We start from the raw sequence: 15,657 nt of genomic DNA, 5'->3' as shown, positions 1-15,657 counted from the left end.
GTCCTCCTTCTGAGAGCTTATTTTTTCACAAACAACAATCATCGGATCGAAGAACACCCAAGCTGCTAACTCATTATCAGATCAAATCTTCACACCATGTGCTTTGGTGAGCGTATTAGCTACGCTTGCTCGAACCTCGATTGCGAGAAAAGGTCATGGGAGACTCGTTGGTACAACGTTGATCGTCAGACCGGTCAGTGTGCTTGCGGAAAAGTCAATGGCTCCTGTGTTCATCCTTGGATGACATACTTCACCGTCACCCAGCTCTGTGCTGATTGTTGCAGAGCCATGAACGACGCTGCTCAGGACGTCGAGCCTCCTGTAACACCTCAACCTCATCATCCCAATGATACTGATCGCCTCCACCCTGCAATCCCCACGTATGACTTCTCCGAAGCAGAAACCATGCAGACAACTCATGCGCTCACTTTACCTGGAATCGTTGCCCGTGATTTGTATCGCGCCCAGATTCCTGCAGACGTCGTCCGTCTGGCACCAGTCCCTGACCAATTGCTCACACAGCAACTTGCAGAGATCGATGCCGCCAAGAACGCTATACCTGTCACTACGCCTCAGGTCTCCACAACATCCACTCCGTCTAAGCCCCCAACTACAGTGCCCGAGCCTGACACACCTCCTCCAACCTACAACGATGCCACGACGGCCACGCCCCCACCACCCATCCGGGTTCCCCAGCCATCACAGATTGAGGCCGTCGACATCAGAATGATTGCACGCATAACCTACTTCGCCTGGAACACTCGCGAGAACTTGCCTCAATTGGACGAATACGTCGAAGCAACTACCAAGCACATAGAAACCAAGCTTCAAGCCATGCCTGACTTCTCCGATCTTGAAATTGCCATGATACAGGTCTTCCGTATAATGTCCAGAGTCACCAACAATGCTATGGACGAGTATCGAGTTATTGTCGGGGGTCTTGCCACTCGTACTCAAACACGTGAGTACGCAGCAAAACTCAAGGACCTTCACAACAGCGTACGCGCTCACACTCGCAGATTCCTATCTTGGTGGGAGCTCATTGTCCAAGAGATTTCTCGTCTGCTACAGCTACCCGGAGTCTACTACAGCGGACGTGCAATTCTCAACGAAGCCAAGCGTCGCGAAGAATCGCGTTTCATGCTTGATCAAAACACTCTAGAAAGAAGCGCAGCCGACCGCACAGCTGCTGAGACTCTTCCCGCTGATGCGAAGCTCATCCGGGACTTCAATGATAACATCGACATTCCTCTGGACAATCTCTCGGGTGCTCTGGTTTACGAATTTTCGTGGCAGCTCAGGCAAACTAGAGATCTCTTCAATCAACGTCTGATTGTCGTTCCCAGATTCGCAGACGATCATGTCATGACTCTCGTCGAGTCAGATGGTAGCGAGGAAGATACCGACGTCGATATGACAGACGACGGTCAAGAGAATCAGGACAATGAGATTTGACTAGACGGTGAGTTTTGCCTGAGGGCATGGCCACAAGATCGATGGAGTCGAACATCCCGCACTCTCCCCCCCCTCAAGTACATACCACAATCAGAATGAATACACATTGGCATCATTGAGACGCCAACAAATTGATTACCCTCTCGCTTTCTTGGTCGGTTTCCATCTCTTTCGTCATTTTGTTCCAGTCGCAGATAAGCTAGACAGCTCAAATACTACTTTTTTCCAAAGATAACATGACCAAATGCTTTTACGGTTCTTTCAAAGCTCCCCATGCTTCCGTATCTGTGACATGTGACTATGTGCTTATTTTGTAAAACCTGTTATCTTAGATCAAACTTCCCACTCTGCCCAGTTCTACCCATAATCAGGGTATTGGTGACGCCTGATGACCATGAGAAAAGCTTTGTGGTTGAGCATGCCTCGTATTGACCGTCATGGATACGAAGTTTGTTGGAATCACTCACACAAACGAGAGTAAGGCTCAGGAAGAAAGGACGAGAAATATTGCTACGTGAACATGATCGCTATTTGAACAGAACCTCATTCTAAACTCCACGCTGTGTACAGAAAATCTACAGAAAAAGCATTACAAAGAGTAGACCAGTGATAATTGCCCCGTCAGTAGGTCTTATCGTTGATGAAGAACCGGTGAATGCGACTACGGAATGTTTCGGCAATGTCGCTTCGGTCGTAATTGATGCGGTAGAGGTCGCCATTGTTGGTGGAGAGTTGTAGCGTGATTGAGTACTCAATGTTGATGCTGAAGGAGCGGTAGGGGATATCGAGGAAGAAGGGAATGGGAAGGAGCTCCTGATCTGCGATTGACCACTTGCTCCGAAGGAGATGGGAGAATTTGGCTGCAAAACGGAAGTTGAGAGCGAGAGTTGAGGAGGTCTTCCGCTCGTTGCGACGATGGAAGACGGACTACCGATGATGACGCCTGTAGCTGCACTTCCGGAGCTTGAACGCGTCGCGATATTATCGCCTGAAGAAGCTAATCCATGTGTGCCGAACGAACTCGATGAGATTTGATTTCCTTTTCCCGAAGCTACGTTCGAAAGAGTGGGAATGCTCGTGAGTGTCGATGTAAAGTCCCGTATCAATATCGTTGTTGTGTGATGGACCGATGAATCTGTACATTGCGAGTATGCATGTGCAACAGATTGTGTGCTTGCAGCGAAGCTCAAGAGAGCGATGAAGCTTCTCATATCTACGGGCGGTTTTGTCTCCTCGGAACACGGATTAGAGGAAGCTTGTACAGTCCTAGGACGATTGACCACAGATGAGTGGGTTGAGCAGTTGGAACTCCCAGATCAAAGTGTTCCGTTGCAGCAAGCAAAGGAATACTGCTATCGAAGTGTATAGCAAGGGTCGAGCGGTCTTGACAGGTTTCTACCTGGAGCGAAGCATTGCAGATGTATACTATATACTCCGCTTCATCAAAAGTCTTTCTGCACCTTTTCTGAAGGATGCTTGTCTGAGACAAGACCGGATTCCATAATCGAATTGATCCAGATCATGATCACGATTACTGGTGGTTACCGGTGCCCAGACATCGTTGTATCAGGAGACCGGCTCTGTAGCACACATGAATACGATTAACATGAGGAGCAGCTTGAGTCGTGAATTGTTCTTCGTGTCCGTATAGGGCAGAAACGTTGTCGACGGTTGCACCGGTAGCAGGATCCGAGGATTTCGATCGAGCTACTGGATGCCAAGGCTGCCGAAGTGGGCCCGCGGGAATCTCGGCCTCGAGTCCAGAGCCGCATCGGGAAGGTGAAGCTTCGCTCGCCGAGTGTTTCCGCCCATTCGATTCCTGGACTGTTAAAAACCGTCGTGCTAGATGTCGGCCAAGCCTAGATCATTCATCACAATCTGTCGACGAGTGTAGACCGGGTTACTAGATCACAAAACGTCCGGATTAATCTCATCACCGTGAAGATCCTACACCATCTAGTGGCGTGAGAGGCCTGCAGACTCGGCATGTGGTTCATAAGTAAAGATGCGCTTCCGCAGTGGAGACGACGCACTTATTCTGCGCCAGACGAAGATGTCGAGGCTGCTGTTTTTGGGTCTGACAGTGTGCAAAGTCTTGGCATCGCTGTCGAATGATGTACCATGTACACCGGGGCCAGAGCTGGAAGTCACGACAACGCTGGTCGTTGGTCCAGTCCTGATTTCAACATATGTCGCTTCACCCACAGTCTTGACGTTCGATGATCAGATTATCGTGACAGTTACTGCACCCACACAGCTCAGCATTGCCACTGCTACAACTGACACTATCGTCCAAACCCGAACACTGTAGATCAAAGACAGCCTTTAAATAACCTGTTCTGTGCTGACTGATGGCAGAAACCTTCAGGCTGTAATTTCTGGAGCTCAGATCAGGACGTCCATTCTATCAGCCGGCGGCGCGGACTACACGAGCACATACCAGCCTTCTCTCGGTAGATCCCCAATCCCATCTGGATACCAATTGTCCACGTCACTTCTCACACCTGGAGCAGTTGAGTATACAAGCACTATTCTAGCATCTGCCGAGCGGTCGGGAACCGTCGTAGTTGGTAAAACTGTCCCACCAGGGTATCAGCTGAGTACCACTTACCTTCCGGTGGGAGGTTCTGCATACACGAGCATCATCCCGATATCTGGAAACAATCCAGGCTTTGTTGTCATTGGAAGGCCTGGCTATGGAACCTTTACGTCAAACTCACGAGCTAGCGGAAATACGATCTCGTCTTCTGGTACTTCCTCAAGTTCTGCGATAGTTGCAGCTTCTTCAATCTTAACAAGCGCTTCGCTGCCATCAGCTTATCACAGCGGTCTCACGCGCACGGTTTCCTCATCAGACACATCTCCCGAGTCAATCATTGTCGAAAGTTCTGTTAGCTCCCAATCACCAATCAAAACGAGCTTGCCACCTGACGCAATCGGAGTAACAATCACCAATGCAGCATCCGGTATCTCCGGAAGCTCCGTGAGCAATGGGTCACCTCTATCGTCTGCTTTGGTCACAAGCATCTCGCAGCTACAGTTGGGAGCGACCCCGTATACTAGCACAGTACCCCCTGCCGCCGATACTCCTGGATATGTTGTAATTGGTCAACCTTTTCCTACCAGTACCTCCATACTACCTCCTGATGTACTGCCGTCCACTACAATAGTCGCGGGTGGAGGCACATCGCCTAGCACTATCATCGTCACGCCTGCTTCATTCCCGCTAGGAACCATGATCAGCACTGTGTCTCTGTCTTCTGGATCATCCGCCTACACCAGCATCATCCCAATCTCCGAAAGTCATCCTAGCACGATTATAAATCCCGGATCGTCTGGCCACACGAGTACAATTTCTGCGTCAGGTACTGAGCCCGGTACTGTTGTTAGTCAATCCTCAACTTCTCTCGCAGTATCCTCGATCATCTTACCACCAGGTAGTGCACCGTACACTTCGACTATCGCTCCTGTTGGTACAACTCCTGGTTATATAGTCATAGCTCAACCTCAACAACGATTTGCGACAAGATTCTCCCTGATGCCAGCAGGAGCTAGTCCATTTACGTCCACTTTTCTTCCTGTGGGTACAACCCCAGGGTATGTTCAAATAGGTGTACCCCGACCATTTTCGTCATCATCAATCCGAACACTACCTCCTGGCGAAAGTGCTTTTACTTCTACAGTACCACCAAGCGGAACCAAGCCTGGCACTCTTATATTTGGGGAGCCTGCAGACGAGACAGTCCACATTATCCTACCACCTGGCGCTAGTGCTTACACTTCCACTATGCCTGCATCTGGTGCTTCTACTGCCTATGTCGTAGTTGCTACCCCACAAGCGGCATACTCGACGAGGACTAGTCTCATACCAGCAGGAGCTTCTGCTTATACTTCCACTATTCCTCCAACTGGAACGACTCCAGGATTCGTCATAGTTGGCCAGATACAGAGGTTTGCGTCGAGGACTCAGTTCCTGCCTCCCGGTGTTTCTGGCTATACGTCGACGATACTCCCTATTGGTACCACGCCTGGGTTCGTCGTTGTTGGAGTCCCCGCAAGTTCTTCTTCTTTGCTCCGAAGTTCCGCTCCCAGCAAAATGAGCTCAAATGCCGAAACTAGTAGTTTTATGCTTTCCTCCTCTCCAACAACACTAGGCGGGTCTTCCACTTCTCTTGCATCATCTCCTTTGTCAACCTCGTCACAAAGTTCAGTTGACAACGATACAACGTCAAGTGCCAGAGTTAGTAGTCTGGGGAGTACCACAACCTCAACAGTGCCAAGACGTTCTTCAACTTCTCTCATATCATCGTCTTCTTCTTCCTCAGTACGCGATCCTGTTGACAGTGGGACAAGCTCAAGCGTAGGAGTTAGCAGCCCAACGACTGCATCTGCCTCGAAGACGATGAGAGGCTCTTCGTCTTCTCCACTGTCATCTCTGTCGTCGCTAATATTGTCACCGTCCTCTCTGGTTTCATCCTCAACCTCCTCTCCTGTATCACCATCAACCTCCATTTTGGGTCCATTATCATCATCGTCCACTCTTATGTCACCATTATTTTCTTCCTCTTCTTCTTCAACTTTACCGCCTAGTTCTACTGGAGGCAGAACGGGGTCAAGCGCCAGGTCTAGCAGTCCGATAAGCACCTCTGCATCTAAGGTGATAGCAGGTTCTTCATCCTCTATCTCAACACCCATTGAGACGAGCTCGACTGTCAGGGACAGCGAGATGACGGGCTCTGGATCGATAGAGAGCACTACGACGACTAGCAGCTCGATTGCGGGTGCCAGCGTCGAAATTACGAGCGCTGAATTGTCAGAGATCACTAGGAGTACTAGTGCTTCGTTTGCTAGTGACCACGAGATCATGAGCACCAAATTGACGGCCGGCACCAGTAGCTCGACACGTACGAACAGCGAAACTTTCAGTACAGCGCCTTCAGAGACTGTACCAAGCATTAGCGAAATTAAGTTTCCGGAAAATGCCACGATTAGCAGCAGCCCGACTGCCCGTACGAGCGGCGCGAGTCCCGAGCTGCCGCAGGGGACTACGACTACCAGTAGCTCAACTGCCAGTACTAGCGATGAGATCACTGGCGCTGTGTCGTTGGAGAGCACCACGACAAACAGTAATCCCGATACTAGTACTAGTGAGGTCATGAGCACTGAATTGACAGAGACCAGCTCAATTGCCAGTAGCTCGACATCCGCTGGAAGCAGGATCACGACTGTTGAGTCTCCAGAGACTTTATCGAGCACTAGCCAAGCCACGAGTATTGAGGCGTCAGAGAGCGTTATGATCATCAGCAGCTCGACTGCTGATACCAGCGTCGGAATCACGAGCACCGAGTCGTCAGAAAGTACTTCGATTGCCAGCAGCTCAACTTCAGCTGGAAGTGAGACTGCGAGTACAGAGACTTCAGAGACGGGACTAGGTATTAGCGAAGTCTCGAGCTTTGGAATACCAGAGAGTACCACGATTACTAACAGCCCGACTGTTGGTGCTGAAGTCGGGAACATAAGTACTGAGTCGTCAGAGAGCACTCCAGTCGCCAGCAGCTCGACTTCTGCTGATAGCGACTCCACGAGTACTGAGTCGTCAGAGATGGTAACCAGTACTGGTGAAGTCACGAGTACTGAATCACCAGAAACGCAATCGAGCGCTTCCATTACTAGCAACCCAATTACTGCCGGCGTTGGGGTCGAATTCACAAGTGCTGAGTCTTGGTCGAGCACCAGCAACATCGCGAGTGCTGAGTCATCGGAGAGCACCACGATAACCAGTAGCTCGACTGCTGGCGCTAGCGAAGTTGCGAGTACTGACTCCTCAGAAACAGCATCGAACACTACGACCAGCGATAACTCGACTGCCAGTGCCAGCGAAGTGAGCACAGGGTCGCCAGAGAACACTTCAGTTGCCAGTAGCTCGTCTTCTGCTGTCAACGAAGGTGCGGGTCCTCAAACGTCAGAGACGACATTGAGCACTAGCGAAGCCACAAGTACCGATATTTCGAGCATGCCGAACACTGTTAGTTCGACCTCTGCGGAAAGCGAGATTACCAGTAGTAGCGACGTCGCGAGTACCGAATTATCGGAGAGCACCACGATTACCAGCACCTTGACTGCTGGTGTCAGCGAAGCCACGAGTACCGAGCCGCTGGAGATAGGAATCAGTGCTACAGACACTAACAATTCGACTGCTAGTACTAGCGACGCAGTCTCGAGTACTGAGCCAGTAGAGAGCACCTCGATTACCAGTAGTTCGGCTTCTGCTGACAGCAATCCTACGCGTACCGAAATATCAGAGGCGGTATCAAGGATCAGCGAGACTCCAAGTGCTGTACTGTCAGAGATATTCTCGAGCACTAGGTCCAGTCTGAACTTGTCTTCTACTGACAGTGGAGTTACGAGTACTGAAACATCAGAGGCAGTATCGGATGCTCCGATTGTCATTTCCTCCTCGACGACCGGTACTAGCGAAGTCACTGCTACTGAAACTTCAGAAACTTCTTCCAGCACTGGGACTGCTGCCGAGATCACAGACACACAATCGTCAGAGGCAGCATCAAGCACCATGACCACCGACAGCTCGAGTTTTGCTGACAATGGAATCACGATTACTGAATTCTCCGAGACGATATCGAGCACTACAGTCCCTGATAGTTCAATTGACATCGCTAGCGACAACACCACGAGCAGCAAGTCATCAGAGAACACTTCGATGGCTAGTAGCTTGACTTCTACTGATGACGGAGTCACGAGTACTGAAACGTCGGAGACTTTGTCGAGCGGTCCCGGCGCTAGTAGTACAACTCTTGATACTAGCGAGGTCACGGGTACCGAATCATTAGACTCATCCGCGAGCACTTCCACTGCTGGTAGCTTGACTTCTGCCGTAACCAGAGATGGAGTCACCAGCACTCAATCTTCAGATGCCCTATCGGGCACCACGACCAGTAGCAACTTGAGTTTAGCTGATAATGAGATTACGGATACCGGAACATCAGAGACGGCATCGAGCACTGCAATCATCAGTAGCTCGACTGCTGAACCTAGCGATCAGGTCGCAATAACTGAATCGTCAGAGACAATGCTGAACACTGCAACCACCAGTAGCTCAACTGCTGATGACGGCGACGAATCTACAAGCACAAAATCATCGGAGGTAGTGTTCAGTACTTCTACTGCTAGCAGTAGTTCGATTTCTGCTGACACTGACGATGAGACCGCAATCACCGAGACGTCTGGTGCAGTACCGAGCACTGCAATCATCAGTAGCCCGGCTACTGGACCTAGCGCCGAGATCACAAGTTCTCCATCATCATCAGAGACGGTACTGAGCACTGGAACAGCCAACAGCTCAACTGCCAAGTCTAGTGAGGAATTCTCAAGCACTCAATCTTTGGAGATCTCCCAAAGCGCTAGTAGCACGGATTCTACCGATCCAAGCGATGAGACTGCTGCTACCCAATCATCAGAGGAATCAGCGAGTACTGAAACCACTACCAGCCCGATGACCGAGACAAGCGACAAGATCACAAGTGTGACATCCTTGGAGAGCTTCCCGATTGCCACTAGCTCGGACCCTGCTGGTACTACTGCAGATATCACGAGCACTCAATCATCAGAGGGGATATCGAGCACCGCAATGATTAGTAGCGCGACTCTTGCTACTAGTGACGAGTCATTGAGTACCGAGTCCCAAGAGACGTTTTCCAGCAGTGCGATCGTCAGTACTACCACGCAGCGAACAGACTTCATGACTAGTACATCCATTCTCTCGGATGGCGACACAGCGTATACCAGCACTGTCAGTCCTTCCGGAGATATGCCAGGAACGATACTCATTGGAAGGACTCGTCTTTTCGTGACTACGACCTCAATGCTTGATCCATATGCCACTGCATACACTTCTTCGATTCCTTCAAATGACGATAGTCCAGGAACGGTTGTCATCGGAGAGCCCCGGGGTCTCACGACTACTTATCTTTCTGATGGAGAGAGTGGCTATACGAGTACCCTCACATCAAACGGTACGGGCGTCGAGACCATATTAGTGGGCTTTGCACAAAAGACAATTACCTCGACTACCTATCTTCAGCCCGGTGATTTAGCATTCACCACAACAATCGCCCCCACTGGCACAATCCCTGGTACTGTGATTTTTGGCTCACCTGAAACTTACACAGACTCTATGATCTTCCTTTCATCTGGTGAACAAGGCTTTACTAGCATCGTTGCGGCTAATGGATCAATCCAAGGTACAAGAATTGTCGGATTTTCGCAGGCCACAGTGACTACTACCAGCTACCTTGAGCCTGGGGCATCTGCATATACGAGCAAGGTTGCAGCTTCTGGTACTATTCCTGGCACGGTCATTTTCGGTTCCGCACAATTCTACACTGACTCGACAACATTCCTCTCAGCCGGTGAAGGCTATGCCAGCACTATTCCGCCGAGTGGATCTGTTCCCGGAACGCGCATTATCGGTTATGCTCAGTCGACTGTCACCAAAACCTCCTTCCTGGCATCCAATGAGCCCGGCTATACTAACACAGCACCCGCAAGTGGTACCACGCCTGGCACGGTCATTGTTGGATATCCATATACTTACACGACTGTCACCTCCTTCCTGAGTCCAGGAGTATCTGGTTATTCGAGTACAACTCCAGCAAATGGAACTACACCTGGAACTGTCGACATAGGAGTACCGCAGATGGTGATAACAACCACTCGATTTATCAGTCCAGGCGGCACGGGCTATACCATTTCAACCCCGCCAAACGGAACGATAGCTGGTACCGTCGAATTCGGATATTTGCAAGTCGTAGTCACCTCGACGAGCTTCCTCAGCCCTGGCGCAGCAGGCTATACAAGTACTACTCAGCCGAGCGGGACAACTCCCGGTACGCTGCTGATCGGATATCCTGAGTCCTTGACTACTACTACAAGGTATCTCAGTCCAGGAGCGCCAGCATACACGAGCACCGTCAACTCGCCTAGTGAGACAACTCCAGGCACAGTCGAAGTCGGCTATCCTGGGTCTTTGACTACTACTACAAGGTATCTAAGTCCCGGAGCGTCAGCGTATACAAGCACTATCAATAGGCCGAGTGGAACAATTCCAGGCGTAATCGAAGTCGGATATCCTGGCAGCTATGCTACAACGACGTCCTATCTTAGCCCGGGAGCATCAGGTTATACAAGAACTCTCGCTGCTCCCAGTGAGACAACTCCGGGCATCGTCGAGGTAGGTTACCCGCAAGTGTTAACCACCATAACAACGTCCTTGGGTGTAGGCTCTTCAGGATACACGAGTACAATCGCTCCATCAGGCACAATCCCTGGCACAGTTGTTCTAGGACGGCCTCAAGATGCCACCGGTTATGTGACTACAACCTCATACCTGAGTCAAGGAGCTTCAGGATACTCCAGTACTATACCACCCTCTGGGACTAAATCTGGCACCATCCAATTTGGCGTGCCGTATACGACGACGACTTCGTATTTGACGCCAGGGGCCTCAGGTTATACAAGCACAATCCCGCCGTCAGGATCTATGGCCGGCATTATCCAAGTGAACATTCCTCAGAGCTACACTACAACAACGTCGTATTTGACTCCAGGTGCTCCCGGTTACACAAGCACGATTCCTCCTTCCGGTGCTACCGCCGGAACAGTCCAAGTCGGAGTGCCACAGAGCTATACGACGACAACTTTATACTTGACTCCAGGTGCCTCTGGATATACAAGCACGATTCCACCGTCAGGCTCTACGGCCGGCACCATTCAAGTAGGTACTCCTCAGAGCTACACTACGACAACGTCGTATCTGCCTCCAGGTGCTTCTGGCTATACAAGCACAGTTGCACCTTTAGGCTCCACTGCCGGCACGGTGATATTTGCCGTTCCACAGAGCTACACGACAACAACGTCGTATTTGACTCCAGGGGCTTCTGGCTATACAAGTACCATCCCTCCATCGGGAGCCACCGCCGGAGTAGTCCAAATTGGGTACCCCCAGGTCTACACTACTGTGACAACAACCATTGCGCCGGCCGCTTCTCCATATACCAGTACAATATCAGCGCAAGGGACCACTCAAGGTACTGTGATTGTCGCAACACCCAGTGCAGCGCCCGCAGATTCATTCACCTGCGATGCCCGTGGATACCTTGTGCAACAAGACAGCAACGCAGTGACACGACTTTACAGCGTCAACATCACTGCGGGAACGAATACTCAACTCAGCCCAGACCTCTCCCAATTCGGGGGGAATAATCCCATCAATGGCATGGGTTTCAACGTTTTGGACAACTATCTGTATGCCTACAGTAAAACAGGCCAGATCGTTCGTCTTAATACCACCAAATCGGCGATTGTCAAGACTCTCACTGGCACTTTTGCTCAGACTTACAACGCTGCAGACATTGACGCTAATGGCTACTACTGGTTGATTAATACACTAGGTCAATGGCAACAAATAGACATGAGACCGGGCTCTGCAACCTACGCTCAAACCATCAGCTCAGGCACCTCGGCATATCCTACCAGCGGTAGTTATTGCCTGGACTGGGTGTACGTACCCAGCCAAGGACAGTATCTATATGCCCTCATAGGCGCTGGTGCGACAAGTTCACCAAATCAGCTTGCTAGATGGAGCATGAGCACTCATAATTGGACAACGATTGGCAATGCATATCCCCAATTGACGGGCCTTTTTGGCGCAGCATATGGCTCCAACAATGGTACCATGTGGGTCAGTAACAATGGTGATGGCAATATTTGGCGCATCAACTTGAACAATCCTGCGACTCCGGTTCTCCAGAGTTCGGGCCCAAAGTCGAGTCTGAACGATGGAGCACGTTGTATTTATGGGTAAAAGATGGCAGGAATCTCGTGCAAGACTGTAGATGTCATTCTTTCTTTTGTCAACTTGCTTCAAGCGTATATCAGGTTTTCGGACTACTATCAAAGTCATCTGACTCACTTTCTATTTTTTTGGATCTTGTAAATCCCGCGAATATCTTTTCATCAAGTGCTGCAGCGTGAACTAATCTTAAAAGATTGACTGTCCGACTTGATTGCGAAAGAAAACTACAAAGAAATCTAGTCAAGCTTTAGAATTTCAACATTTAGCTAATAGGTTTATTGTCTCACTTTGACCAGCGTCTCATTCCTCGACTCTGTCTGTCTTTTCTGTCCCTCGGGAACAGCCCACAACACAGCCTCATCAACAACATCACGACCATCGACACCCACAAGTGCATCCAAAGCTTCCTGACCGAATGGCGTCGCATATTCCTTGACTTCCTCAGGTGTCAGTCGACGGTAGTCTAGAACAAGAGTGCGATTGGCGTTTAGTGACCGTAAGACTCCGTCGGCGCCGAGGTTGGATGTCCCATTGGGGTCGCGGCGCCAGGGCTCATGTGTATTGGCTTTGGTCTTGAGCTGAGAGGTGGGAAGGTGCTGTATCTGCTGAGAGGGGGGTTTGCTTATCTGCAGAGCTGTCTCTGGTGGAAAGTTCGTCATGTTGTTGTAGGATGTTGATGTTAGTGTGTGTGTGTGGATCGTGTAAGCTTGAGGCGGAGAAAGATGCGGGATGTTCTTAGTTGAGAGGGAAAACGCGAGAGATTTTACACTTGCGCTGGTCGCTGCGTGCTGGCGATTTCAATGGTGTGGTCGTATGTTCTAGGCAGCAACATCCCTGCCAGACGGGCGGTGACTTCCTTGAAGATTCCATCCTGCATTACCCCGCTATCGATCCATCCACCATGCTTTGTATCGAACACTTGGAAACTGAGTCACTCGTGCGGTGACAATCGCAAAGTAATCAAATGACGCGACCGACGTGAGGTGTTCCGGCTTTGCGGCTGAACTTCGAGGGCGACTGAAATTTCGAAGGCGATACAAAAGCGTCGCTCCATCCAAGCCTCGTTCCGTGCCTGACCCACACGGAAAGCGCTGGGCATAGGGACAGGGATGATCAGAGAACAAGACATCTAATAAGTCGATGCTAACATCGCAATATTCCCAAAACTAGTCATGAATTGTCAATCAAGTATTCATCATAAACTTTTTGCCCCGACTCCTTCAAGCGATGCAAATCCACTGTGTTTTTTTGTCTACACAACCCAGAACCATATCTTTTCGGCAAAGTTTCGCGGCTCGCGGACTTTATACTCCAACTCTTCAGCGTCGGCAAGATCCTTGCCACTCCAAACATCAACCTCGGAGATTGGAATCCACCACTTCCAGTTCTTGGTGTACACTTTGTGGCCAAACCACAAGACCAGGAAGATGGGTATTGTGATGTAGCAAACCAAAAAGTCCGAGACATTCCACTTGCTAGGGACGAAAACGTAAAAGCCATTTGTCAAAGTAACCAAGACCATGATGATGAGGGAGAAATAACAAGAGTATGGTTGAAGGGGTGTGCGGAAGGGAAGTTGCTCCAACATGTTGTGGAAGATCATGGCTTTGCGGAAGCGAAGGTATGTTATGAGAACCACAATCCAAGCGATGAAGCCAGAAATTGTGGTGATGTTGGTAAACCAGTTGAAGACATTGGCGCCACTGTTGCTGACATTCAAAAAGGCGAGACAGCCGATGGAGAAAGTGAAGAGGACTGCGACCCATGGAACGCCGTTTTTGTTGCAACGAAGGAAGATCTTGGGGGCTTGCTTTGTGAGGGCGAGGGAGTAGAGCATGCGGGAGCCCGAGAAGAGCCAGGCATTTCCTGATGACCATGCTGAGGTCAAGATGGCAGCATTGATGACGTGGTTGAGACCTTTGATGCCGGCGTTTTGAATGGCAATGACGAAGGGAGATGCTCCGGCAGCATGTTCTCCGTTGTTGATGGCGTTGAGCAGGGACTTGTCGTTGTATGCCACCGTCACTCCGATAACAAGCGTACCCATGACGTAGAAAGCAAAAAGACGATAGATGAATCTGTTAGCAGCCTTGGGTATGTTACGGCTAGATGAAGAAGTCAGACGATTTCGTAGGCTGGCGTGTAATAATTGGCTGCTTACCGAGGCGCCTCAGCTTCACCAGCTGCCGTTACCACCAGCTCAGGGCTCATAATAAAAGCGAATCCAGATTTGATGAACGCATACCAAAATGCGAGGAATTTGCCTGAATTCCCTTTGGCGATGAAAGGGTTGAAAGCACCCTGCATAATTTTGGTTAGCATAGTGCATCATAGACCCCACTTGTGAAAGTCCACTTACAGGCTCCTTCCAGTAACGGAAACCAAGACGATCATGATTTGGTCCTCCTCCAAAGAATAGCACAACACCAAGAACGATAAGACCAAGGATGGCCAAGATCTTGATGGATGCGAACCAAAACTCGGCTTCACCAAAGAATGAAACGGCGACAATATTCAAGGCCAGAATGACCAGGAGGATGATGGCGATCCATACAGCGACGGGCACGCTCTCTGTCCAGTACTGAATGATGATCGCCGCCGCCGTTACCTCGGCCGCTAGGAGCATGGCAAAGGTGTACCAGTAGTTCCATCCTGTCGTGGTGTCAGTTTCGAGCTTTGATGGACGAGGGATTGCCTACCCATGGCGAAAGCGAGACTGGGATCGACGAAGCGATTGACAAAGTAGGGTACCGAGAGTCCCTCGAGAGGTAGGTAGGTAGTCATTTCGGCGAGTACGTTCATGACACCATAGACGACGAAGGACATTACGATGTAGCCCATGAGCAACGGAGCTGGACCGACCGAGGACAACACTGCTCCAGAGCCTACGAAGAGCCCAGTACCAATGGCACCACCTAGACGATCGTTAGAGACGAGATGTATAGAGCAAGCAGAGCTGACAAACCAAGAGCCAGAAATTGAACCTGACGCGACGACAGCCCACGCTTGGTGTGGTTGCGCGCGCCAGCATTTTCGACGTCGCCAACATCTTTAGTAGTCGAAACGGCAACCTCAGGGAAATCCTTCATCTCGTTGTTCTTCTCCATAGCGAGGAGAGAGAACCAGAAAGAAAGGGAAGAATTTTGTCGCGAGAAGAAAAAAAAGCTTTGATGAGTGAAACCACCAAACAGGAAAGTGAGAGACGAGCAGCTACATATACTCAACCCAGGACTTCACTTGCCTCTACAAAAGATACGTTATCATTGATTATAACCCCGCAACACGTCCTCCACACTCGGCAGAACTTATCAAGTAACAGAAATTCCATAGCG

The 15,657-nt window shown here is 50.2% G+C and overlaps 4 protein-coding genes across 4 annotated transcripts; 1 reads left to right on the top strand and 3 right to left on the bottom strand.

The window, feature by feature from the left end:
• Positions 1-97: 97 nt before the first annotated feature.
• On the top strand, positions 98-1,299 carry AUEXF2481DRAFT_422885 (uncharacterized protein). The gene is made up of 2 exons (XM_013485621.1): positions 98-961; positions 1,020-1,299. Exons 1-2 carry the CDS (start codon positions 241-243, stop codon positions 1,160-1,162), a joined length of 864 nt encoding a protein of 287 aa, XP_013341075.1. The 5' UTR covers positions 98-240; the 3' UTR covers positions 1,163-1,299.
• A 653-nt stretch (positions 1,300-1,952) lies between these two features.
• AUEXF2481DRAFT_43001 (uncharacterized protein) lies at positions 1,953-3,008 on the bottom strand. Its single transcript, XM_013485542.1, has one exon. It carries the CDS (start codon positions 2,664-2,666, stop codon positions 2,031-2,033), a length of 636 nt encoding a protein of 211 aa, XP_013340996.1. The 5' UTR covers positions 2,667-3,008; the 3' UTR covers positions 1,953-2,030.
• Positions 3,009-12,594: 9,586 nt separating this feature from the next.
• Positions 12,595-13,124, bottom strand: AUEXF2481DRAFT_42999 (uncharacterized protein). Its single transcript, XM_013485541.1, has one exon. The coding sequence runs from the start codon at positions 12,982-12,984 to the stop codon at positions 12,601-12,603; it is 384 nt and encodes a 127-aa protein (XP_013340995.1). The 5' UTR covers positions 12,985-13,124; the 3' UTR covers positions 12,595-12,600.
• A 453-nt stretch (positions 13,125-13,577) lies between these two features.
• Positions 13,578-15,414, bottom strand: AUEXF2481DRAFT_68483 (uncharacterized protein; the record flags this gene model as incomplete). The annotated part of the gene is made up of 5 exons (XM_013485566.1): positions 13,578-14,430; positions 14,487-14,626; positions 14,685-14,977; positions 15,025-15,240; positions 15,291-15,414. 5 exons carry the CDS (start codon positions 15,412-15,414, stop codon positions 13,578-13,580), a joined length of 1,626 nt encoding a protein of 541 aa, XP_013341020.1.
• Positions 15,415-15,657: the final 243 nt, after the last annotated feature.

This window comes from Aureobasidium subglaciale (assembly GCF_000721755.1).
Source record: "Aureobasidium subglaciale EXF-2481 unplaced genomic scaffold scaffold_21, whole genome shotgun sequence".
Lineage (NCBI taxonomy): Eukaryota > Fungi > Ascomycota > Dothideomycetes > Dothideales > Saccotheciaceae > Aureobasidium > Aureobasidium subglaciale.
Note: the sequence above shows the minus strand (reverse complement) of the source record. Positions and strands in the feature narration are given on the sequence as shown.

What these genes read in the sequence shown, in the direction of transcription:
- AUEXF2481DRAFT_422885 (XM_013485621.1), top strand. Translation starts at nt 241, where the DNA reads ATGACATACTTCACCGTCACCCAGCTCTGTGCTGATTGTTGCAGAGCC. An exon ending in TGCCACTCGTACTCAAACAC is followed by an intron (nt 962 to 1,019) that starts GTGAGTACGCAG and finishes TCACACTCGCAG; the next exon opens with ATTCCTATCTTGGTGGGAGC.
- AUEXF2481DRAFT_43001 (XM_013485542.1), bottom strand. Translation starts at nt 2,666, where the DNA reads ATGAGAAGCTTCATCGCTCTCTTGAGCTTCGCTGCAAGCACACAATCT.
- AUEXF2481DRAFT_42999 (XM_013485541.1), bottom strand. Translation starts at nt 12,984, where the DNA reads ATGACGAACTTTCCACCAGAGACAGCTCTGCAGATAAGCAAACCCCCC.